At 45.5% G+C, this 24,232-nt stretch overlaps 1 protein-coding gene across 3 annotated transcripts in view; it reads left to right on the top strand.

Annotated features, from left to right (window-relative positions):
• Window positions 1–23,185, top strand: part of LOC134968972 (para-nitrobenzyl esterase-like) — a 143,253-nt gene extending 120,068 nt beyond the window's left edge. For all 3 annotated transcript variants that reach the window (XM_063944651.1, XM_063944652.1, XM_063944653.1), the window contains exons 8-9: window positions 20,978–21,199; window positions 21,279–23,185. In XM_063944651.1, coding sequence (XP_063800721.1) covers window positions 20,978–21,199; window positions 21,279–21,421 — 365 coding nt within the window. In that variant the 3' untranslated portion in view covers window positions 21,422–23,185. The remainder of the gene's footprint in view (window positions 1–20,977; window positions 21,200–21,278) is intronic.
• The last annotated feature ends 1,047 nt before the right edge of the window (window positions 23,186–24,232 follow it).

Below are 24,232 nucleotides of genomic sequence, written 5' to 3'. Positions count from 1 at the left end.
CTTACAGTACTCTCCGGATAAATTACGTCAGATAACAAATACTAACATAAAAATTTATTAAAACAACATATAAACCCGACACAAATGTTCATAAGTATACAGAGTTGATACATTTACATTTGTCGCACAATTTGAACAATCAGTTTGTAGTGATGAGGAAAAAGCGTAGATATATCACTACGATTTCCTCCTTCTCCTTATTGTAGATTCGGAGGTAACATCAGATAATAGATAGATAAATAACCCAACGCGTTTCGTCTTGTTCCAAGACTTCATCAGGGGTAAAATCTACAATTGTAGAATAATAAATCAAAACAAATACATAGCAATAAGCATCTTACACTCACATATAACATGACATATTGGTATCAAAAGAACATGACATAGCAACATGAGGAGGAAAACAGAATAAATAACATGAAGAAAGAGGAAAAAAAGAGAACCAAAAAAGCACAGGTTGTGAAAAACATACCTCTTCATTTCAGAACATATTGTCAGCACATAAAAGGTCATTCAAAGATGTATGAACAACGTTTCAATATTTCAATGGGACTTGATTGATACAGCGAGGACCATACCTAATTAAAAAACGTTTAATAACCTTTATTAATTAAAGGACACTTTTTGTTCAATTAGGCAGAGATTGGGATTAATCCAATGGAATGGCACATACCTCATATATCATCAGCTTGAGTCTGACATTCAGATATTCGAATAAGGGGAAGATTCATATGTGTATAGAATCTAACTGGTTCGCAAGCATAAGGAACCTAATAAATTGATTAATTGGGTATTAATTATAAGAACACCTATGAGTTCATAAATAGACCCCTATCTTATTTTGACACCCATAATTATAACAATTCTGGTATCATTAATGTCTGATCACTAATGAACAGATCTCATGACTAACCCGTGTGGTTTCTATATATGATACAGAACAAAGCCACAGAATTGGCTATAACAAACACCAATGTTACCACTATACAACGATCCTCTACTTAATGATCTGATTATAACCAGCCATTTATTCATATTTGGAAAACCCAGGACTAATTGTATTAACCATCAGTATAGTGAACCCACATGATATGTTTATTAGGGAAACCCATCCTTTATGGACAGTATCACTGATCTATGATCGAATAATTCAAAGAAATTACTCAAAGTGCTACCCACAGGGGGTGTAGTTCATTAGTGCCAATCATTAAAGAAATCTCTATAATATAGCACATACCTCGTCGGTCAGCAGCTTGAACCTGACACTCAGAGACTCAGGAGTGAAGGCAATTCAAATGGGTATAATGTCTAACCAATTTAGAACACGTGGTAGACCTGGTAAATTAATTGGGTTGATATCAATTAGACCATCTATTAAAGTACCAGTATGGTACAAAGAGTTCCCACCCCCTGGAGAAACAAATACTCCTTTCACTTAGTAAGGGGAAGATCTATTAACTATAAAAATTATATAAGTGAGTGTATAACTCATACAACTTAGTTTCATATTCATGAATAAATCTGTCATATTTATATAGTGAATATATATATATATAATTAGTGCATATCATATACTCTTTTAAAAATTACATTTATAAATGTAATTTTTAAAAGAGTATATGATATGCACTAATTATATATATATATATATATATATATATTCACTATATAAATATGACAGATTTATTCATGAATATGAAACTAAGTTGTATGAGTTATACACTCACTTATATAATTTTTATAGTTAATAGATCTTCCCCTTACTAAGTGAAAGGAGTATTTGTTTCTCCAGGGGGTGGGAACTCTTTGTACCATACTGGTACTTTAATAGATGGTCTAATTGATATCAACCCAATTAATTTACCAGGTCTACCACGTGTTCTAAATTGGTTAGACATTATACCCATTTGAATTGCCTTCACTCCTGAGTCTCTGAGTGTCAGGTTCAAGCTGCTGACCGACGAGGTATGTGCTATATTATAGAGATTTCTTTAATGATTGGCACTAATGAACTACACCCCCTGTGGGTAGCACTTTGAGTAATTTCTTTGAATTATTCGATCATAGATCAGTGATACTGTCCATAAAGGATGGGTTTCCCTAATAAACATATCATGTGGGTTCACTATACTGATGGTTAATACAATTAGTCCTGGGTTTTCCAAATATGAATAAATGGCTGGTTATAATCAGATCATTAAGTAGAGGATCGTTGTATAGTGGTAACATTGGTGTTTGTTATAGCCAATTCTGTGGCTTTGTTCTGTATCATATATAGAAACCACACGGGTTAGTCATGAGATCTGTTCATTAGTGATCAGACATTAATGATACCAGAATTGTTATAATTATGGGTGTCAAAATAAGATAGGGGTCTATTTATGAACTCATAGGTGTTCTTATAATTAATACCCAATTAATCAATTTATTAGGTTCCTTATGCTTGCGAACCAGTTAGATTCTATACACATATGAATCTTCCCCTTATTCGAATATCTGAATGTCAGACTCAAGCTGATGATATATGAGGTATGTGCCATTCCATTGGATTAATCCCAATCTCTGCCTAATTGAACAAAAAGTGTCCTTTAATTAATAAAGGTTATTAAACGTTTTTTAATTAGGTATGGTCCTCGCTGTATCAATCAAGTCCCATTGAAATATTGAAACGTTGTTCATACATCTTTGAATGACCTTTTATGTGCTGACAATATGTTCTGAAATGAAGAGGTATGTTTTTCACAACCTGTGCTTTTTTGGTTCTCTTTTTTCCTCTTTCTTCATGTTATTTATTCTGTTTTCCTCCTCATGTTGCTATGTCATGTTCTTTTGATACCAATATGTCATGTTATATGTGAGTGTAAGATGCTTATTGCTATGTATTTGTTTTGATTTATTATTCTACAATTGTAGATTTTACCCCTGATGAAGTCTTGGAACAAGACGAAACGCGTTGGGTTATTTATCTATTATCTGATGTTACCTCCGAATCTACAATAAGGAGGAGGAAATCGTAGTGATATATCTACGCTTTTTCCTCATCACTACAAACTGATTGTTCAAATTGTGCGACAAATGTAAATGTATCAACTCTGTATACTTATGAACATTTGTGTCGGGTTTATATGTTGTTTTAATAAATTTTTATGTTAGTATTTGTTATCTGACGTAATTTATCCGGAGAGTACTGTAAGGGTCCGTTTTTAGGTAGGGCGTTGATATAACTCCCTTGGCGCCATCTCCTCTATTTCGTTTCATATTTTCACACATTTAGTTCCTCCTAACAGGGAACTTAGAGGATACAGGCAGCCATATAATTAATTAATTTTAGTGTTTTATTTGAAATAGCGCAGTGGGAGAGTAATTCTTGTCATATATATATATATATATATATATATATATATATATATTTTTTTTTTTTTCCCCTCTTACGTCCTAGAGGATGCTGGGGACTCCGTAAGGACCATGGGGATAGACGGGCTCCGCAGGAGACATGGGCACTAAGAAAGAACTTTAGGTATGGGTGTGCACTGGCTCCTCCTTCTATGCCCCTCCTCCAGACCTCAGTTTATTACTGTGCCCAGAAGAGACTGGGTGCATTACAGGGAGCTCTCCTGAGTTTCCTGAAAAAGAAAGTATTTGTTAGGTTTTTTATTTTCAGGGAGCCTGCTGGCAACAGACTCCCTGCAGCGAGGGACTGAGGGGAGAGAAACAGACCTACTTTAATGTTAGGCTCTGTTTCTTAGGCTACTGGACACCATTAGCTCCAGAGGGAACGGAACGCAGGTCTCACCCCGCAGTTCGTCTCAGAGCCGCGCCGCCGTCCTCCTTGCAGACCCGGAAGATAGAAGCCGGGTGAGTATGTGAAGAAAGAAGACTTCAAAGGCGGCAGAAGACTTCAGATCTTCACTGAGCTAACGCACAGCGGTAGTGCTGTGCGCCATTGCTCCCACACAGCACACACAAACGGCAGTCACTGTAAGGGTGCAGGGCGCAGGGGGGGAGCCCTGGGCAGCAATATGGACCTCCAAAGGTGGCAATAACCTTATATACAGGCTGGGCACTGTATATAAGAGAGATCCCTCGCCATGTTTTGAAATTTTAAGCGGGACCGAAGCCCGCCGATGAGGGGGCGGAGCTTGTTCCTCAGCACTCACCGGCGCCATTTTCTCCACAACACACCGCTGAGAGGAAGCTCCCCGGACTCTCCCCTGCTTAACCACGGTGAAAGAGGGTTTTAAAGAAGGGGGGGGGGGCACATAATTTGGGGCAAAATAGATATACAGCGCTATCTAGGTAAAACATATAGTGTGTTTTTTTCCTGGGTCATTAGCGCTGGGTGTGTGCTGGCATACTCTCTGTCTCTCCAAAGGGCCTTTGTGGGGGAACTGTCTTCAGATAAGAGGTCTCCCTGAGTGTGTGGTGTGTCGGTACACGTGAGTTGGCATGTCTGAGGTAGAAGGCTTTCCTAGTGAGGAGGTGGAGCAAATGAATGTGGTGTCTCCATCGGCAACACCGACACCTGGCTGGGTGGATATGTGGAATGTTTTAAGTGCTAATGTGAATTTATTGCACAAAAGGTTGGACAAAGCTGAAGCCAGGGAAAAGGCAGGGAGTCAACCCCTGCCTGCCCCTATGTCGCAGGGACCTTCAGGGTCTCAAAAGCGCCCACTATCCCAAATAGTAGACACTGATACCGACACGGATTCTGACTCCATTGTCGACTACGATGATGCAAAGTTACAGCCAAAATTGGCTAAAAATATTCAATATATGATTATTGCAATAAAGGATGTACTGCATATCACTGATGAGCCCTCTGTCCCTGACACGAGGGTACATATGTTTAAAGGGAAAGAAAGCTTAGGTAACCTTTCCCCCCTCTCATGAGCTTAACGAGTTATGTGAAAAAGCTTGTGAATCTCCAGACAAGAAACTGCAGATTCCCAAAAGGGTTCTTATGGCGTATCCTTTCCCGACTAAGGACAGGATACAGTGGGAATCCTCACCTAGGGTGGACAAAGCGTTGACACGCTTATCCAAAAAGATAGCGCTGCCATCCCAAGATACGGCTACCCTCAGGGATCCTGCTGATCGCAAGCAGGAGGCGACTTTGAAGTCCATTTACACACATTCTGGTACTTTACTCAGACTGGCGATAGCGTCGGCATGGGTTTGTAGCGCTGTAGCAGCATGGACAGATACCTTATCGTCGGAATTGGATACCCTGGATTAGGATACCATTTTATTAACCCTGGGTCATATTAAAGATGCTGTCTTATATATGAGAGATGCTCAAAGAGACATTGTCCTGCTGGGTTCTAGAGTCAACGCTATGTCGATTTCTGCTAGACGAGTCCTATGGACCCGAAAATGGACATGTGATGCCGACTCAAAGAGGCATATGGAGGTTTTGCCTTACAGGGGTGAGGAATTGTTTGGGGAAGGTCTCTCGGACCTGGTCTCCACTGCTACGGCAGGTAAATCAAATTTTTTGCTTTATATTCCCTCACAGCCTAAGAAAGCGCCACATTATCAAATGCAGTCCTTTCGGTCAAATAAACACAAGTGAGCACGAGGATCGTCCTTTCTTGCCAGAGGTAAGGGCAGAGGGAAAAAGCTGCCAACCACAGCTAGTTCCCAGGAGAAGTCCTCCCCGGCCTCTACAAAATCCACTGCATGACGCTGGGGCTCCGCTGAGGGAGTCCGCCCCAGTGGGGGCACGTCTTCGACTTTTCAGCCACATCTGGGTTCACTCACAGGTGGATCCCTGGGCAATAGAAATTGTTTCCCAGGGTTACAAGCTGGAATTCGAAGAGATGCCCCCTCGCCGGTTTTTCAAATCGGCCCTACCAGCTTTTCCCCCAGAAACGGAGATAGTTTTAAATGCAATTCAAAAATTATGTCTTCAACAGTTGGTGGTAAATGTTCCCCTGCTTCAACAAGGGAGGGGGTATTACTCAACCCTATTTGTAGTCCCGAAACCGGACGGTTCGGTCAGACCCATTTTAAATTTAAAATCCTTGAACCTATACTTGAAAAGGTACAAGTTCAAGATGGAATCGCTCAGAGCGGTCATCGCCAGCCTAGAAGGGGGTGATTTTATGGTATCTCTGGACATAAAGGATGCATACCTTCATGTTCCCATATACCCACCTCATCAGGCGTACCTGAGATTTGCGGTACAGGATTGTCATTACCAATTTCAGACGTTGACGTTTGGGCTTTCCACGGCCCCGAGGATTTTCCCCAAGGTAATGGCGGAAATGATGGTGCTCCTGCGCAAGCAGTGTGTCACAATTATCCCATACTTGGACGATCTCCTAATAAAAGCGAGATCACGAGAACAGTTGTTGAACAGCGTGTCACTTTCACTAAGGGTGTTACAGCAACACGGCTGGATTCTCAATATCCCGAAGTCACAGTTGGTTCCTACAACTCGTTTGACCTTCTTAGGCATGATTCTGGATACGGACCAGAAAAGGGTTTATCTTCTGATAGAAAAGGCCCAGGAACTCGTGACTCTGGTCAGGGACCTATTGAAGCCAAAACAGGTGTCGGTGCATCACTGCACTCGAGTCCTGGGAAAGATGGTGGCATCTTACAAGGCCATTCCTTTCGGCAGGTTCCATGCGAGCACCTTCCAATGGGACCTACTGGACAAGTGGTCCGGGTCACATCTACAAATTCATCAGTTGATCACCCTGTCCCCCAGGGCCAGGGTGTCTCTCCTGTGGTGGCTTCAGAGTGCTCACCCTCTGGAGGGTCGCAGATTCGGCATTCAGGACTGGGTTCTGGTGACCACGGACGCGAGCCTCCGAGGTTGGGGAGCAGTCACACAGGGAAGAAACTTCCAAGGTCTTTGGTCAAGTCAAGAGACTTGTCTCCACATCAACGTCCTGGAACTGAGGGCCATATACAACGCCCTTCGTCAAGCGGAGACTTTGCTTCGCGACTTACCAGTTCTGATCCAGTCAGACAACATCACCGCAGTAGCTCATGTAAACCACCAAGGCGGAACAAGGAGCAGAGTGGCAATGGCGGAAGCCACCAAGATTCTTCGCTGGGCGGAAAATCATGTAGGCGCACTGTCAGCAGTGTTCATTCCGGGAGTGGACATCTGGGAAGTAGACTTCCTCAGCAGACACGATCTACATCCAGGAGAGTGGGGACTTCATCAGGAAGTCTTCGCACAGATTGCAAGTCAGTGGGGCCTGCCCCAGATAGACATGATGGCGTCCCGCTTAAACAAAAAAACTAAAGAGGTATTGCGCCAGGTCAAGAGACCCTCAGGCGGTGGCAGTGGACGCCCTGGTGACACTGTGGGTGTTCCAGTCAATGTGTTTCCTCCTCTTCCTCTCATCCCCAAGGTGTTGAGAATAATAAGAATGAGAGGAGTACAGACAATTCTCATTGTTCCAGATTGGCCGTGAAGGGCCTGGTATCCGGATCTGCAGGAAATGCTCACAGAAGATCCGTGGCCTCTTCCTCTAAGACAGGACCTGTTACAACAGGGGCCCTGTCTGTTCCAAGACTTATCGCGGCTGCGTTTGACGTCATGGCGGTTGAACGCCGGATCCTAGCGGAATAGGGCATTCTGGTTGAGGTCATTCCTACTCTGATAAAGGCTAGTAAGGACGTGACAGCTAAACATTATCACTGTATATGGCGAAAGTATGTTTCTTGGTGTGAGGCCAGGAATGCTCCTACGGAAGAATTCCATCTGGGCCGTTTCCTTCACTTCCTACAAACCGGAGTGAATCTGGGCCTAAAATTAGGCTCCATTAAGGTTCAGATTTCTGCCCTATCCATTTTCTTTCAGAAGGAATTAGCTTCTCTCCCAGAAGTACAGACTTTTGTGAAGGGGGTGCTGCATATTCAGCCTCCTTTTGTACCTCTGGTGGCGCCATGGGACCTTAACGTGGTGTTGAGTTTCCTTAAGTCGCACTGGTTTGAACCACTTATAACAGTGGAATTAAAATATCTCACTTGGAAAGTGGTCATGTTGTTAGCCTTGGCTTCGGCTAGGCGAGTGTCGGAATTGGCGGCTTTGTCTCATAAAAGCCTCTATCTGGTTTTCCATATGGATAGAGCGGAATTGCGGACCCGTCCTCAATTCTTGCCTAAGGTGGTTTCATCTTTTCATATGAACCAACCTATTGTCGTGCCTGTGGCTACACGAGACTTGGAGGATTCCGAGTCCTTTGATGTGGTCAGGGCTTTGAAAATTTACGTAGCCAGAACGGCTAGGGTCAGAAAAACAGAAGCACTGTTTGTCCTGTATGCTGTCAACAAGGTTGGCGCTCCTGCTTCAAAGCAGACTATTGCTCGCTGGATCTGTAACACGATTCAGCAGGCTCATTCAACGGCTGGATTGCCGTTACCAAAATCGATTAAGGCCCATTCCACTAGGAAGGTGGGCTCTTCTTGGGCGGCTGCCTGAGGGGTCTCGGCAATGCAGTTGTGACGAGCTGCTACTTGGTCGGGTTCAAACACTTTTGCAAAGTTCTACAAGTTTGATACCCTGGCTGAGGAGGACCTCCTGTTTGCTCAGTCGGTGCTGCAGAGTCATCCGCACTCTCCCGCCCGTTTGGGAGCTTTGGTATAATCCCCATGGTCCTTACGGAGTCCCCAGCATCCTCTAGGATGTAAGAGCAAATAAGATTTTAAACCTACCGGTAAATCTTTTTCTCCTAGTCCGTAGAGGATGCTGGGCGCCCATCCCAAGTGCGGACTACTTCTGCAAGACTTGTACATAGTTTTTGCTTACATAAGGGTTATGTTACAGTTTTCATCAGTCTCGGTCTGATGCTGTGTTGTTTCATACTGTTAACTGGTTCGTATATTCCTAGTTATACGGTGTGAATGGTGTGGGCTGGTATGAATCTTGCCCTTGGATTAACAAATTCTTTCCTCGTACTGTCCGTCTCCTCTGGGCACAGTTTCTCTAACTGAGATCTGGAGGAGGGGCATAGAGGGAGGAGCCAGTGCACACCCATACCTAAAGTTCTTTCTTAGTGCCCATGTCTCCTGCGGAGCCCGTCTATCCCCATGGTCCTTACGGAGTCCCCAGCATCCTCTACGGACTAGGAAAAAAAGATTTACCGGCAGGTTTAAAATCTTTTTTTTTAAATTAAACTGGGGAGCTGGAAACTGCACCGCCGAGCAAGGTCCATGGTGCTCGGCGGCGTTACAGCAGCAGCTCCTAGCCTCCACTTTGCTAGGGCTGCTGCCGGAAGAGTGACCGCAGCGCTTCCGTTCAGCCTGCTGCCTGGCATCACTGTTCGCGCCAGCTCTTGGCTAGAGGCGAGTCGGGGAGCTCTCTGTCTAGGCGGGGTGCTGTCTGTCTGTGGAGGAGGGGTGCTGTTTGTGGAGATAAGGGGGGGTGCTGCCTGTCTGGTGGGGAGAGTACTGTCTGTCTATGGAGGGTGTCGGTTGTGGGTACTCTGCAGTCCCAGTGTGTGTGGGTGCCGGGGAAGGGGGGGGGGCAGGAGGTGATGGGCACGACAACAGTCTGCAGTCCTAGTGTGTGTCCCCATTTTGATAATACACATACTGTGGGTGGTATATACACACACACACATATTTGTATTGCACACATGTGGAAACCCCCCATCCCAAATCCTGCATTTGCCCCTGTGACTATATGCACAGCTTAGCCCAAATGGGTATGGGTCTTGCGTGGTGCCCTCCTGGGTATATCTTCTTAGGTGCTATGTGTGCTATGTTCTGTAGGGGCGGCGTCCTGAACTCTCAGGTGCATCAACTTACCCTCCCTGGCATGTGTTGGTGCTTCTCCTGGTGCGTAGTGGTGACTATGTTGGTATGGGAGGCAGTCCACCCTTCTGGGCCAGGTTCCTGTGTGGATCGGCAATTGAGAGATTGCACACCTGGTCGCTAACCTGGGGGACTACCGGGCGCTACAAGATTTCCATGTACCTGGTCTTGCAAGATCTCCCAAAACCCGTAGATCTCTATAGCTATGTCTCGGCCACTCAGACTCACCAAGGAAAGCACAGTAGTCCAATAGGAATGTCTTTTTAGGAAATGGTGTCCAATCAGGTGGCAGTAGGCGTTGCTCTGATGAATGATTGATAGTCCCAGATGTTGGGTGCCATGTTCGAGCAAGCCTCGTAATTAATTTTTAAATGCAATGTTGGCTGAATCATCCATACATGTTTGGCTTATATCACAAATAGTAGGTGGCAGTATTGGATAAATGCTTCTTATGAATCTTGTAATATTACTGGGAGGCAATGTACCAAGCTCTATGGGGGGGATGTGCAGAATAAGTGAGGGTATGACTGCTAGATGCTGGGGTGTGTGATATTAACCATGTCTGTCCCAATCAGGGTCCTTCTGGGTCTTGTGAATTCGTATCTTCTCCTAGATGTATTCAGATCATAGGATCTGGTCATATATATATTTCTTCAGTGTGTTTGGGCTGCGTTGAAATGGCTTTATCCTGCCATATAGGACTATGGGGTCTATTTACTAAGCCTTGGATGGAGATAAAGTACCAGCCAATCACTGCCTAACTGTCATGTTACAGGCTGGGTTTGAAAATGACAGTTAGGAGCTGATTGGCTGGTACTTTATCTTCATCCACTTTATCTCCATCCAAGGCTTAGTAAATAGACCCCTATGTTCTGGCTTATGTGCATTCTGTGTGCTAGATATTTTATCTGATGTGGTATGGTGTGCTTTATCGTCTGGCATTACACTACATTTATTTTTTTCAAATCCAACAAAATGATTCCTGAAGCATGATGCATCTAATATTATTTCCCGAGTTATGATCTAGCAGGCAATAAGGATTCTAACCTTTTCCATATCATGAGCAGATTTTGTGTATGTGTGTGTGTGTGTGTGTGTGTGTATATATATATATATATATATAATATATCTCATACGAAATGGTGTCACTCTGAGTTTCTCAATCAGGTTGAAGTAGAAACAGAGACAGTGTTAACTAGCGGCATATTCATCATCCTTTAAATGTCAAAATTTCTACATTCCCCAGGAAATGTAGAAATTGTGACCTCCATATGCTGCACTGTGACCCCGGTGCAGTAAAGTGACGCTGCAGAATGGCAGCTCACTTTACAGCACCACGGGTCACAGCGCAGAAGAAGAACCCAGCGCCCGGCAGCCTCATGGAGCAGCGGACATCGGCTCCTGCGACTGGTAAGTATAAAATCCAGGGGTAGGTGCTTTTTCGGCGCGGGGGTAGTAGCGAAGGGGTGGGGGGGACCGGCAGTAGCGATGGGTGTTGGTGCATGTGCAGCAGGACATCGGGGTATTTTTTACAAGAAATACCCAGATGATGCTGCAGAGAGGCATCGCAGGAACAGAGCCTCTGTCCCTGCATGCGATAACTGATACATCCAAGCAATGTACTCAGTCATCACAGTGCGAGTTTGGTCTAGTTTATCACCTGGCATCTGCATCATCAGATGCGGATGGTGATAAATAGACCTCTAGGTCCCTGAAACGTTGGCATTAGAAAACGACTGGGGGTAGGGTATCCAATTAGCCCTGATGCGATTTCATCCGTTGAAAACGGCCGTATATCGTGATTAATAACCGATGGTCATTATCATGGTATCCAATTAGAGGTCATTTTTAATGGCCGAAATTATACCCGCAGTCGAATGATTACCCATGGGATTGGGGATAAATTCCTAATCCCATGTGTTTTTCGTTGCTCCGGCAGCTGCTTATCGGGGATTTTGTCCAATAAGTGCCGGAATCAGGGGATAAAGACGCCGGTATCGGAGCTAATAAGATAGTCCCAGGCGATCCTATTAGCAGCGGTAAAATACAGCTGCTAATAGGATATCCCCCTGTGTCTGAAGTTACGCCACCATTTCCATATGCTATTTGATTCATTGGACTGGCACCGGAGCTTGTTGTTCAAATATTGAGGAGTGCCGGCCTGCATTTGTCTATATACTGTACATATAACCTCAATAACATTTTTTTATTATTTGTGTTGTTTTTTTTAATTCATTTGTTAATAATAGGTGGTGCATGCATCATATAATCAAAGAGGGGAGGGAGATTGAGGTGGGTGAATGAAGGTGGGTAGCTATGACCTCCATGGTGCTAGCCACACCCCATGGCACAGACCACACCCCCATATCAGTAGTCACACCCCCACCATGCTGGTCACACCCCCTGCAGTAGCACACAATAGGCCTTTTATAAATTTCAGCTCCAGGCCCATCATGATCTTAATCTGGCACTGCCTGTATGCAGGGTGAGAGGCGCAAGCCTTGGGCCGAGTTGGGTGATTTCTTTGAGACCAGTTTAGAGATGTTTGTTTGGCATTAAAGATGATACAATAATGGGGGAGAGACTGCAAGTGATCAGGTGTTAGTCTGACCGAAGGAACAGAAATTAAGAATTTACTTACCGGTAATTCTGTTTCTCGTAGTCCGTAGTGGATGCTGGGAACTCCGTAAGGACCATGGGGAATAGCGGGCTCCGAAGGAGGCTGGGCACTCTAGAAAGATCTTAGACTACCTGGTGTGCACTGGCTCCTCCCACTATGACCCTCCTCCAAGCCTCAGTTAGGACACTGTGCCCGGACGAGCGTACACAATAAGGAAGGATTTTGAATCCCGGGTAAGACTCATACCAGCCACACCAATCACACCGAACAACTCGTGATATGAAACACAGTTAACAGTATGAAACGATGGAGCCTCTCAACAGATGGCTCAACAATAACCCGATTTAGTTAACAATAACTATGTACAAGTATTGCAGATAGACCGCACTTGGGATGGGCGCCCAGCATCCACTACGGACTACGAGAAACAGAATTACCGGTAAGTAAATTCTTAATTTCTCTAACGTCCTAGTGGATGCTGGGAACTCCGTAAGGACCATGGGGATTATACCAAAGCTCCCAAACGGGCGGGAGAGTGCGGATGACTCTGCAGCACCGAATGAGAGAACTCCAGGTCCTCCTCAGCCAGGGTATCAAATTTATAGAATTTTGCAAACGTGTTTGCCCCTGACCAAGTAGCTGCTCGGCAAAGTTGTAAAGCCGAGACCCCTCGGGCAGCCGCCCAAGATGAGCCCACCTTCCTTGTGGAATGGGCATTGACAGATTTAGGCTGTGGCAGGCCTGCCACAGTATGTGCAAGCTGAATTGTACTACAAATCCAACGAGCAATAGTCTGCTTAGAAGCAGGAGCACCCAGCTTGTTGGGTGCATATAGGATAAACAGCGAGTCAGATTTTCTGACTCCAGCCGTCCTGGAAACATATATTTTCAGGGCCCTGACAACGTCTAGCAACTTGGAGTCCTCCAAATCCTTAGTAGCCGCAGGCCCACAATAGGCTGGTTCAGGTGAAACGCTGACACCACCTTAGGGAGAAACTGGGGACGAGTCCTCAATTCTGCCCTATCCATATGAAAAATCAGATAAGGGCTTTTACAGGATAAAGCCGCCAATTTTGACACTCGCCTGGCTGATGCCAGGGCCAATAACATGACCACTTTCCACGTGAGATATTTCAGATCCACGGTTTTTAGTGGCTCAAACCAATGTGATTTTAAGAAATTCAACATCACGTTGAGATCCCACGGTGCCACAGGAGGCACAAATGGGGGCTGAATATGCAGCACTCCTTTCACAAATGTCTGAACTTCAGGTACTGAAGCTAGTTCCTTTTGAAAGAAAATCGACAGAGCCGAGATCTGTACTTTAATGGAGCCTAGTTTTAGGCCCATATTCACTCCTGCTTGCAGGAAATGCAGAAATCGACCCAGTTGAAATTCCTCTGTTGGGGCCTTTTTGGCCTCGCACCATGCAACATATTTCCGCCATATGCGGTGATAATGTTTTGCCGTAACATCTTTCCTGGCTTTAATAAGCGTAGGAATGACTTCCTCCGGAATGCCCTTTTCCTTCAGGATCCGGCGTTCAACCGCCATGCCGTCAAACGCAGCCGCGGTAAGTCTTGGAACAGACAGGGGCCCTGCTGTAGCAGGTCCTGTCTGAGCGGCAGGGACCAAGGGTCCTCTGAGATCATCTCTTGAAGTTCCGGGTACCACGCTCTTCTTGGCCAATCCGGAACCACGAGAATTGTGTTTACTCCTCGCTTTCTTATTATTCTCAGTACCTTTGGTATGAGAGGTAGAGGAGGGAACACATACACTGACCGGTACACCCACGGTGTCACTAGGGCGTCCACCGCTATCGCCTGAGGGTCTCTTGACCTGGCGCAATACTTCTCTAGTTTTTTGTTTATGCGGGACGCCATCATGTCCACCTGTGGACGACCCCATTGATTTACAATCATTTGGAAGACTTCTGGATGAAGTCCCCACTCTCCCGGGTGGAGGTCGTGCCTGCTGAGAAAGTCTGCTTCCCAGTTGTCCACTCCCGGGATGAACACTGCTGACAGTGCTAGTACATGATTCTCCGCCCTTCAGAGAATTTTTGTGGCTTCTGCCATCGCCGTCCTGCTTCTTGTGCCGCCCTGTCGATTCACATGGGCGACTGCCGTGATGTTGTCTGACTGGATCAGCACCGGCTGGTGTAGGAGCAGGGATTTTGCTTGACTTAGGGCATTGTAAATGGCCCTTAGTTCCAGAATATTTATGTGAAGGGCAGTCTCCTGACTTGACCATAGTCCCTGGAAATTTCTTCCCTTTGTGACTGCCCCCCAGCCTCGTAGGCTGGCATCCGTGGTCACCAGGACCCAGTCCTGTATGCCGAATCTGCGGCCCTCCAGAAGATGAGCACTGTTCAGCCACCACAAAAGAGACACCCTGGTTCGTGGAGACAGGGTTATTAAACGATGCATCTGAAGATGTGATCCGGACCACTTGTCCAACAGGTTCCACTGAAAGATTCTGGCATGGAACCTGCCGAATGGAATTGCTTCGTAAGAAGCTACCATCTTTCCCAGGACTCGCGTGCAGTGATGCACCGATACCTGTTTTGGTTTTAGGAGGTCTCTGACTAGAGAAGACAACTCCCTGGCTTTCTCCTCCGGGAGAAACACTTTTTTCTGGGCCGTGTCCAGAATCATTCCCAGGAACATTAGACGTGTCGTGGGGACCAGCTGTGACTTTGGGATATTCAGAATCCAACCGTGCTGGCTCAGCACTTCCTGAGATAGTGCTACTCCCACTAACAACTGTTCCTTGGATCGTGCCTTTATTAGGAGATCGTCCAAGTATGGGATAATTAAAACTCCCTTTTTTCGAAGGAGTATCATCATTTCCGCCATAACCTTGGTAAATACCCTCGGTGCCGTGGAGAGTCCAAACGGCAGCGTCTGGAATTGGTAATGGCAATCCTGTACCACAAATCTGAGGTACTCCTGGTGAGAATTGTAAATGGGGACATGTAGGTAAGCATCCTTGATGTCCAGGGATACCATGTAATCCCCCTCGTCCAGGCTTGCAATAACCGCCCTGAGCGATTCCATCTTGAACTTGAATTTTTTTATGTATGTGTTCAAGGACTTCAAATTTAGAATGGGTCTCACCGAACCGTCCGGTTTCGGTACCACAAATAGTGTGGAATAGTAACCCCGGCCTTGTTGAAGTAGGGGTACCTTGATTATCACCTGCTGGGAATACAGCTTGTGAATTGCCGCTAGCACTGCCTCCATATCTGAGGGAGCAATCGGCAAGGCGGATTTTAGGAAACGGCGGGGTGGAATCGCCTCGAATTCCAGCCTGTATCCTTGAGATACTATTTGAAGGATCCAGGGATCCACCTGTGAGCGAACCCACTGATCGCTGAAATTCCTGAGGCGGGCCCCCACCGTACCCGGCTCCGCTTGTGAAGCCCCACCGTCATGCGGCGGACTTGGAAGAGGAAGCGGGGGAGGACTTTTGTTCCTGGGAACCTGCTGTTTGCTGCAGCCTTTTTCCCCTGCCTCTGCCTCTTGACAGAAAAGACCCTCCTTTTCCCCGCTTATTTTTCTGGGATCGAAAGGACTGAACCTGATAAAATGGCGCCTTCTTAGGCTGCGAGGGGACATGGGGTAAAAATGCTGACTTCCCAGACGTTGCTGTGGAAACTAGGTCGGAGAGACCATCCCCAAATAATTCCTCCCCTTTATAAGGCAAAACTTCCATGTGCCTTTTGGAATCTGCATCTCCAGTCCACTGGCGAGTCCATAAGCATCTCCTAGCAGAGATAGATAGTGCACTTACTTTAGATGCCAGCCGGCAGATTTCCCTCTGTGCATCTCTCATGTATAAGACTGAGTCTTTTATATGGTCAATTGTTAACAGGATCGTGTCTCTGTCTAGTGTGTCAATATTTTCTGACAGGTTATCTGACCATGCAGCGGCAGCACTGCACATCCAAGCTGACGCAATTGCTGGTCTGAGTATAATGCCTGAGTGTGTATATACAGACTTCAGGATCGCCTCCTGCCTTCTATCAGCAGGTTCCTTAAGGGCGGCCGTATCCTGGGACGGTAGTGCCACCTTTTTTGACAAACGTGTGAGCGCTTTATCCACCCTCGGGGGTGTTTCCCAACGTAACCTATCCTCTGGCGGGAAAGGGAACGCCATTAGTAATTTCTTAGGAATCACCAATTTCTTATCAGGGGAAGCCCACGCTTCTTCACATACTTCATTTAATTCATCTGACGGGGGAAAAACTACAGGTACTTTTTTCTCCCCAAACATAATACCCTTTTTTGTGGTACCTGGATGTAAATCAGAAATATTTAACACCTCTTTCATTGCCTCAATCATGCAGCGAATGGCCTTAACGGGCATTAAATTTGACTCATCGTCGTCGACACTGGCGTCAGTATCCGTGTCGACATCTACTTGTGCCACTTGAGATAACGGGCGTTTTAGAGCCCCTGATGACTTTTGAGACCCTTGGACAGGCACGAGCTGAAGACTCGGCTGTCCCACAGTCGGCATGTCGTCAAATTTTTTATGTAAGGAGTCTATACGTGCACTCATTTCTTGCCATAATACCATCCACTCAGGTGTCTGCCCCGCAGGGGGTGACATCTCTGCTAAAGGCATCTGCTCCCCCTCCACATCATTATCCTCCTCAAACATGTCGACACAGCCGTACCGACACACTCCACACACACAGGGAATGCTCAAATAGAGGACAGGACCCACAAAAGCCCTTTGGGGGGACAGAGTAAGAGTATGCCAGCACACACCAGAGCGCTATATATATACAGGGACTAACTGAGTTATGTCCCTAATAGCTGCTTATACTGTATACAGTGCCAATTTAGTGCCCCCCTCTCTTTTCCCTCTTACTGTACTGTAGAAATGCAGGGAAGAGCCAGGGAGCTTCCTTCCAGCCGAGCTGTGAGGGAAAAATGGCGCCAGTGTGCTGAGGAGATAGGCTCCGCCCCTTTTTCGCGGCCTATTCTCCCGCTTTTTTGGGGGATTCTGGCAGGGGTATTTACCTCATATATAGCCCCAGGGGCTATATATTGAGGTATTTTAGCCAGCCAAGGTGTTTTTATTGCTGCCTCAGGGCGCCCCCCCCCAGCGCCCTGCACCCTCAGTGACCGGAGTGTGAAGTGTGTATGAGGAGCAATGGCGCACAGCTGCAGTGCTGTGCGCTACCTTGGTGAAGACAGGATGTCTTCATGCCGCCGATTTTCCGGACCATCTTCCTGCTTCTGGCTCTGTAAGGGGGACGGCGGCGCGGCTCCGGGACCGAACATCAAGGCTGGGCCTGCGGTCGATCCCTCTGGAGCTAATGGTGTCCAGTAGCCTAAGAAGCCCAATCCGGCTGCAAGCAGGCGAGTTCGCTTCTTCTCCCCTTAGTCCCTCGCTGCAGTGAGCCTGTTGCCAGCAGGTCTCACTGAAAAAAAACAAATTCTAAGACTATAACTTTCTAAGAGCTCAGGAGAGCCCCTAGTGTGCATCCACCCTCGGCCGGGCACGAAATCTAACTGAGGCTTGGAGGAGGGTCATAGTGGGAGGAGCCAGTGCACACCAGGTAGTCTAAGATCTTTCTAGAGTGCCCAGCCTCCTTCGGAGCCCGCTATTCCCCATGGTCCTTACGGAGTTCCCAGCATCCACTAGGACGTTAGAGAAATTTTACAAAATCAGAATCTAAACAATGTTTAGAAATCAAAGTTACAGGTCAGTGTCCGTCGTGGTGAGTGTAAGAGCCCAATCAATGGTAGAGGCTCAGAGATGATCGGAACAGAAATTTAGAAAGAGTAGGTGAATGTGGGCCACCAGTTGGATGTTAAAATCACCGAAGATATTTTTAGTAACCCAAATTACAAACCTAATAAAACAGTAACTAACCCTTCAAGAGGTTGGGCCGTTCCCCCCCTATGTCCCACGAAGCAGGAAGGCTGGTGCCATCCAGTCCTGCCTGGAAATAACATACATATAAAATAAATGCAGAAAACTCTTCAGGAGCTTCCATAAGCGTGACCGGCTCCTCCGGGGCACATTTTATAAACTGAGTCTGGTAGGAGGGGCACAGAGGGAGGAGCCAGCGCACACTATCAAATTCTTAAACTGCCCAAGTCTCCGAGTGGACCCGTCTATACCCATGGTACTAACTGGATCCCCAGTATCCTCTAGGACGTAAGACAAACAATAACTATCCGTTTTTGTTTTTTATTCCATCTGAAACCAAACAATATATAAATGACATAAAATACTCCAATAAAATACAGCTGTCCACCCTTCCCTGGATCCTACCCTTCTCTGCCCCTCTGCTGGAGCCTTATTCCTACCTGTAGTTTATGGTTGGGGCATGTGGGCCAGATTGCTGCACCACCAGATGAGCCAGTTTGCACTAGACCTGTTGAATTCAGTGTATGGTCCCTTTCAGATTTCATGTGCTCTAGTTAGAATGATGGAATCTGTCTACACAATCCACTGTGGAAGCGCTGGACCCCTGTCTTGGTACTGTAGGTTGGACACTTAGGAATTCTCAGAAGATATAGGTGAGACCTGGAGGTTTTCTTATCCTTGGATTCCTACAGGCAGCAAGGAGCACATGCTAAATTATTTAGACTTAGGAGGAAGAAGAGGTAGCAAGTTTCCTCCCTCTCAATGGATGATTGTTTTGCAGAGCATAGACAATATCTGATAGAAGGCTCCAGGGTCTCATGTAGGTGTCAAATCCTTTATCTTCTCCCTTTGGGTGGATAGGGATCTATGGCAATTGCCTACTTGAGTTGATGCCTATTTCAGATCATCATTCCAAGTCTGAGTGTCTGCAGGACAACACAGATAAGATAGCAAGTACACCCTGTTTGGTGTTGCTGAGCACATCCATGAGGCTTCTAGGTTTGGAACATGCCTGAAAATACCGGGCTGGATTTCAGCCTCAGTATGGGTTTGGATCCCTCTTTCATCTGAGGTTTCCTTGGTTGGCTGTTAATGTATAGCTATGTGGCCCTGCTTCTTGTTATAGGTCTTTAAGCAGAGTAATTCATACTATCCAGCGCTGGAAAGTAGATTTTAGTTCCTAAAGCCTTTACATGCAAGTCTAAGCTCTTTGGTTTTTGTTGTGAATAGTCTGGCTCCTTTCTTGTTGTGCATACCTTCATCTGGGTGTTATGCATGTGCAGCCTTCATGCATTCCACCAATAGTTCCTGGGAAATATCACACTGTGGGATTGTAACCTAGTGCTGACAACGTTTTAGCAACCTCTTTGGGGAGTTGGGAGTTTCTTCCTGCAAGTATTTTTTTCAGTTTATCTCGTTGTCATATGAGTTCAGACCTGGGAGCTCTGGTCGACAAGCATTCTTTTTCCATCATATTTGTTGACAGGGACGCTCTTAGGGTAAATTCTTAATTTTAGTGCACAGTGGTCTTCATTCTCCATGATCCATGGGAAGATGAAGTTCTTCACTCTTCTGACTGTTGTCAGGACATACTGGATCACTTATTGGTCTATGCTGCCATTTGGCCCATGTCTTAAAAGACCTTTAAGTGGCCCCTTCCTTAGGGACTATTTTAGGTTGTCTCCATGGTAGTTCCATTGTCTCACATAGGATGAAAGAGAAAATTGGATTTTACTGTACTTATGTTACATTCTTACTCCTTAATCTGATGTGGGACACTGGATTCTGCTCTGATTTATCTTTGCTGCTGTTCTTGTTGGAGAACTTTGTTCTCTACTTTACCTGTGGGTCTGTACTCCTGGTTCAGTACACGTGGCTTTGTTATAAAAATACTACAGTTCCACTGGTTTTTCCAAAGTATAGAGCAGAGGTTCCCAAACTGTGTGCCGTGGCTCCCTGGGGTGCCTTGGGACACTTGCAGGGGTGCCCTGGGTTGGTGGACCAGGACCAATTCAAATTATTTATGGTCAATATAATAGGCAAAACCAGTGCTGGTGGCTACCAGTCATAAAATATGTGGCCAAACAGAAGCATATCTTGTCCCTCACCACACAACTGACCCTAAGGATGACATATAAACGCGATCTACTTATTGAGAAATTTAGAAAGAAATATTACATTAAGAAAGTTTTGGCCTAGGGGTGCCGTGAAAAAAATTCTGATATTCTAGGGCGCCGTGATTCAAAAAAGTTTGGAAACCGATACTATCGAGGAACAGGAACTACTGGAAGTAAACATGAAGGTGCCCAAGCTCTTAAACCCAAACTATACCCAGTGATAGTTCGAGTGATGCTCACTGAATTCAGAGAAAGATTTAACGTTTGTACAAAAGTCCAATTTTCCAGGATCAATTCAATGATATCTTCCCTTGGGAAAAGAAAAGTATTTTATCTTATGTCTGTCAGACAAACTTTATTAATACATGATATGATTATGGTTTATTAATACATGTTAAAGGATATTAGACTCATCAGTCCCACCACCACCATATGTAGGAGACAAGGAAGTAGGAAGAATTTGCAGAACACCCTCATCACCATGCGTAGGCTACAAGAAAGTGTTTGTAGTGAAACAATACCAGTGACCGATTGACTTTTAATTGTGCAATTTTTTTCTTTTTAATTTTAGCTGCACTGTCAAGCCCGGTCTATCGCTATGAGGTCATCTACACCCCGTCCCATCCAGCAAAACTCAATAACCTCTTCTCCTACCATAGTTGGTTCTCTTTTCACATGCTTGATATTCTGGCATTTTTTGAAACACTGAAATACTCCCTCGAAGAGACCACAGAAGAGGACAGTGCTTTCCAGGCGCTAGTGAGAAAATACTTCATTCACTTTGCAAAAGAAGGTAGGAGGATAGACCAAGTCAGACAATTGACAGGGTGCAGGCAGCTACAGTATCTAAAAGGCTTTGTTTTTCTATACAGGATCCATGCCGTCTGAGTGGCCGGAGTATCCTAATGGGACAGCGCTACTCTCTACATCACTCACCGTGGAGAAGAACTATCATTCTGCCCAGTGTATGCTGTGGGAGAAGAATAATATGTTCCAGTATGCTTGGATCAACTGAGATGTTGTCATCAGCTGGAAGCCCACAACTTATAGCCTGAGACAGGCTGATTACTGAGAGATCTATGGTTTGGAGAGGGACACATCCTGACCATAACATTTTAATAGTGAATCACATAGTGGGGTTATACGGTTATTTACCATTTGTCAGAAATACTTCTGGAGTTTAGGGGTCTATCTACACCAGGCCTGGCCAACCTGTGGCTCTCCAGCTGTTGTAAAACTACAAATCCCATCATGCTTTGCCACAGTTTTGCTATTAGGGAATGCTAAAACTGTGGCAGGGCATGCTGGGATGTGTAGTTTCACAAAATCTGGAGAGCCACAGGTTGGCCAGGCCTGATCTACACGATATAGACAAAAGTATTTGGCCACACCTGTAAATGATTGAATTCATGTGTTTTAATCAGACCCGTTGCCACAGGTGTATGAAATCAAGCACCTAGCCATGCAGTCTCTATTTGCAAACATTTGTGATACAAAACATCACCAAGTCCAATGCCAAGCATCGGATGGTGTGGTGTAAGCACACCAAAACTGGACTGTGGAGCAGTGGAAACGTGTTCTGTGAGGTGACAAATCATGCTTCTCTGTCTGGCAGTCAGATGGGCGAGTCTGGGTTTGGCGGAAGCTGGGAAAACGTTACCTGCCTCAAGTCCGTAAGACATTTTAGCGCTGTGTGCAAGAAACAGCATCGGCACCCCCCTTCCATATGCAAAACAGGGCAGTGCGCGCCATAGGTGCGTGCCAAAAATATAGGGTCGTGGCTTCAAGGGGAAGGGGCGTAGCTATAGACCTCCCTTTTACACATTAAGGCAGGCAGAGCTCCCTCTTACAAAGTACAGCAGGTAGAGTCCCCTTTTACACATTAGGTAGGTAGAGTCCCCCTTTTACATATTACGGCAGGCAGAGTCCCCCTTTTAACACATTACGGCAGGCAGAGTCCCCCTTTTTACACATTACGGCAGGCAGGATCCCCCTTTTTACACATTACGCAGGCAGACTCCCCCTTTTTTACACATTAGGCAGGCAGAGTCCTTTAAAAGAGCAATGTGAAGTGGGACATACCTCATAGCTGTACTTGCAGTGTGCACAAAGTACTGACCGAGCAGGGTAACCATTTGCCCACACCTTTCATAGGGGGGGGGGGGGGGGGGGGGCAAGGCACCTGCTTCCGAGATCTACCTCCCGCTGGAACGTCATGGATGAGGCTCCTCGCAGGTCACTGAGGGTCTCAGAAGTCCGGACAGAGGGAGGGGGCGGAGCATGCGGGCATGCAGCTGCTGTGCTGCCCGGCTACAACTTAGTATTATCAGTGAGAGAGGGAGGGAGGGAGCCGGGGCTCGGGCAATTTTAATGCTTCAGCATTGAGGAGATTGCAAGAAAGGCCTACTCATTCATCATCAGTGCCTGTCCTCATAAATGCTCTACAGAATGAATGGGCACAAATTTCCACAGAAACACTCCAAAATCTCGTGGTAAGCCTTCCAAGAAGAGTGGAAGCTGTTGTAGGTGCAAAAGGAGGGGGACGGGACATCAAAATACTTTTGTCCATATAGTGTATTAACATATTTCTGAATTTAAGACTTTCTATCACAGCAGAGTGCAGACATAGAAAAGCTCTTTCACAATTTATACAAATCATTTATATAGAAACCAGGTCAGGTACTTTTCAAAGAGCGGCTTCCCAACTCCCATGTGCAAAACAAAACAAAAAATTGAACAATGTTTATTACGTAATTAAAACAAAAATGCTTTATATTTATATATTTGTTTCCTGTGGGCACTCCATGCAAATGCAGTCACAGAATGGCTCTGCCTATACCCCCGTATGAAGCCTGTGTCCTCCATGGTCTGAAGAAGGAATGAGCTTTGCAGGATTTGGATTTAAGGATTTTTCCTCTGAGAAAATAGACCACTTAGGGCAGTATGTATTAAGCTCCTTTCTATTAATATGACGTGGAAACTGCAGTTAATGTAAAATGTTATCTCTCTCAGGTAAGTAGCAATAGCGTGCTGCAGAAAATTCTGTTGCGCTTTACAATTGGGAACAAACAAGACTGGGTAATAACAGACAGAGGCGAGAGGGCCCTGCTCGCCAGCTTACAACCTATAGCAAATAGAACAAATATCTCCTGCAGAAAGGATATCTATTGATTCAGCCAGCAGTCCCCATTATTCTCATTGGGACTGCGGTCTGCCCCTATGTACCAAGCTACACAAAGCATAGTGTTATCTGCTATGTGCCTACGGAGGCGTTCTATCTCGCTTTCCCTCTAGCGCAGCCTCTATCCACCAGCTTTATTTTTTCACAAAATGGCACTGGGTGCTTGTGCAATGTCAGACTTTGAGGAGGAGTCTTTCAAAAATGCAAAAGACTCATCAGTTATGCTGGGCTGTGATTTGTCGCTGCATACATTTTTCATATATAGGAGGGGTTATGTTAAAATAATAATAAAAATCACCAGGATACATATAGATAAAAATTGCGCACGCATAGGCCAAAGCCTTGTATTTTCAATTAGTGAAAGGAGAACCGTAATTCCACTATGCAATAGAGGAAATTGAAGCAGGTGTTGCCGTCGCTTGTACCAGTCTTATTATTGGGCACCAGTTCCCACATGCTGAGGGCAATGGGGAAGCTAACATACTGTGCAGCGAGTTCCAGATCATCAATACTATATATACACACACACACACACACACACACACACACACACACACACACACACAGTTGTGCTCATAAGTTTACATATCCTAGCAGAATTTGTGATTTTCTAGCCATTGTCAGAGAATATGAATAATAACTCAC

This window comes from Pseudophryne corroboree, chromosome 11, assembly GCF_028390025.1.
Source record: "Pseudophryne corroboree isolate aPseCor3 chromosome 11, aPseCor3.hap2, whole genome shotgun sequence".
NCBI classification, from domain to species: domain Eukaryota; kingdom Metazoa; phylum Chordata; class Amphibia; order Anura; family Myobatrachidae; genus Pseudophryne; species Pseudophryne corroboree.
This window is presented reverse-complemented; position numbering and strand designations above follow the sequence as displayed.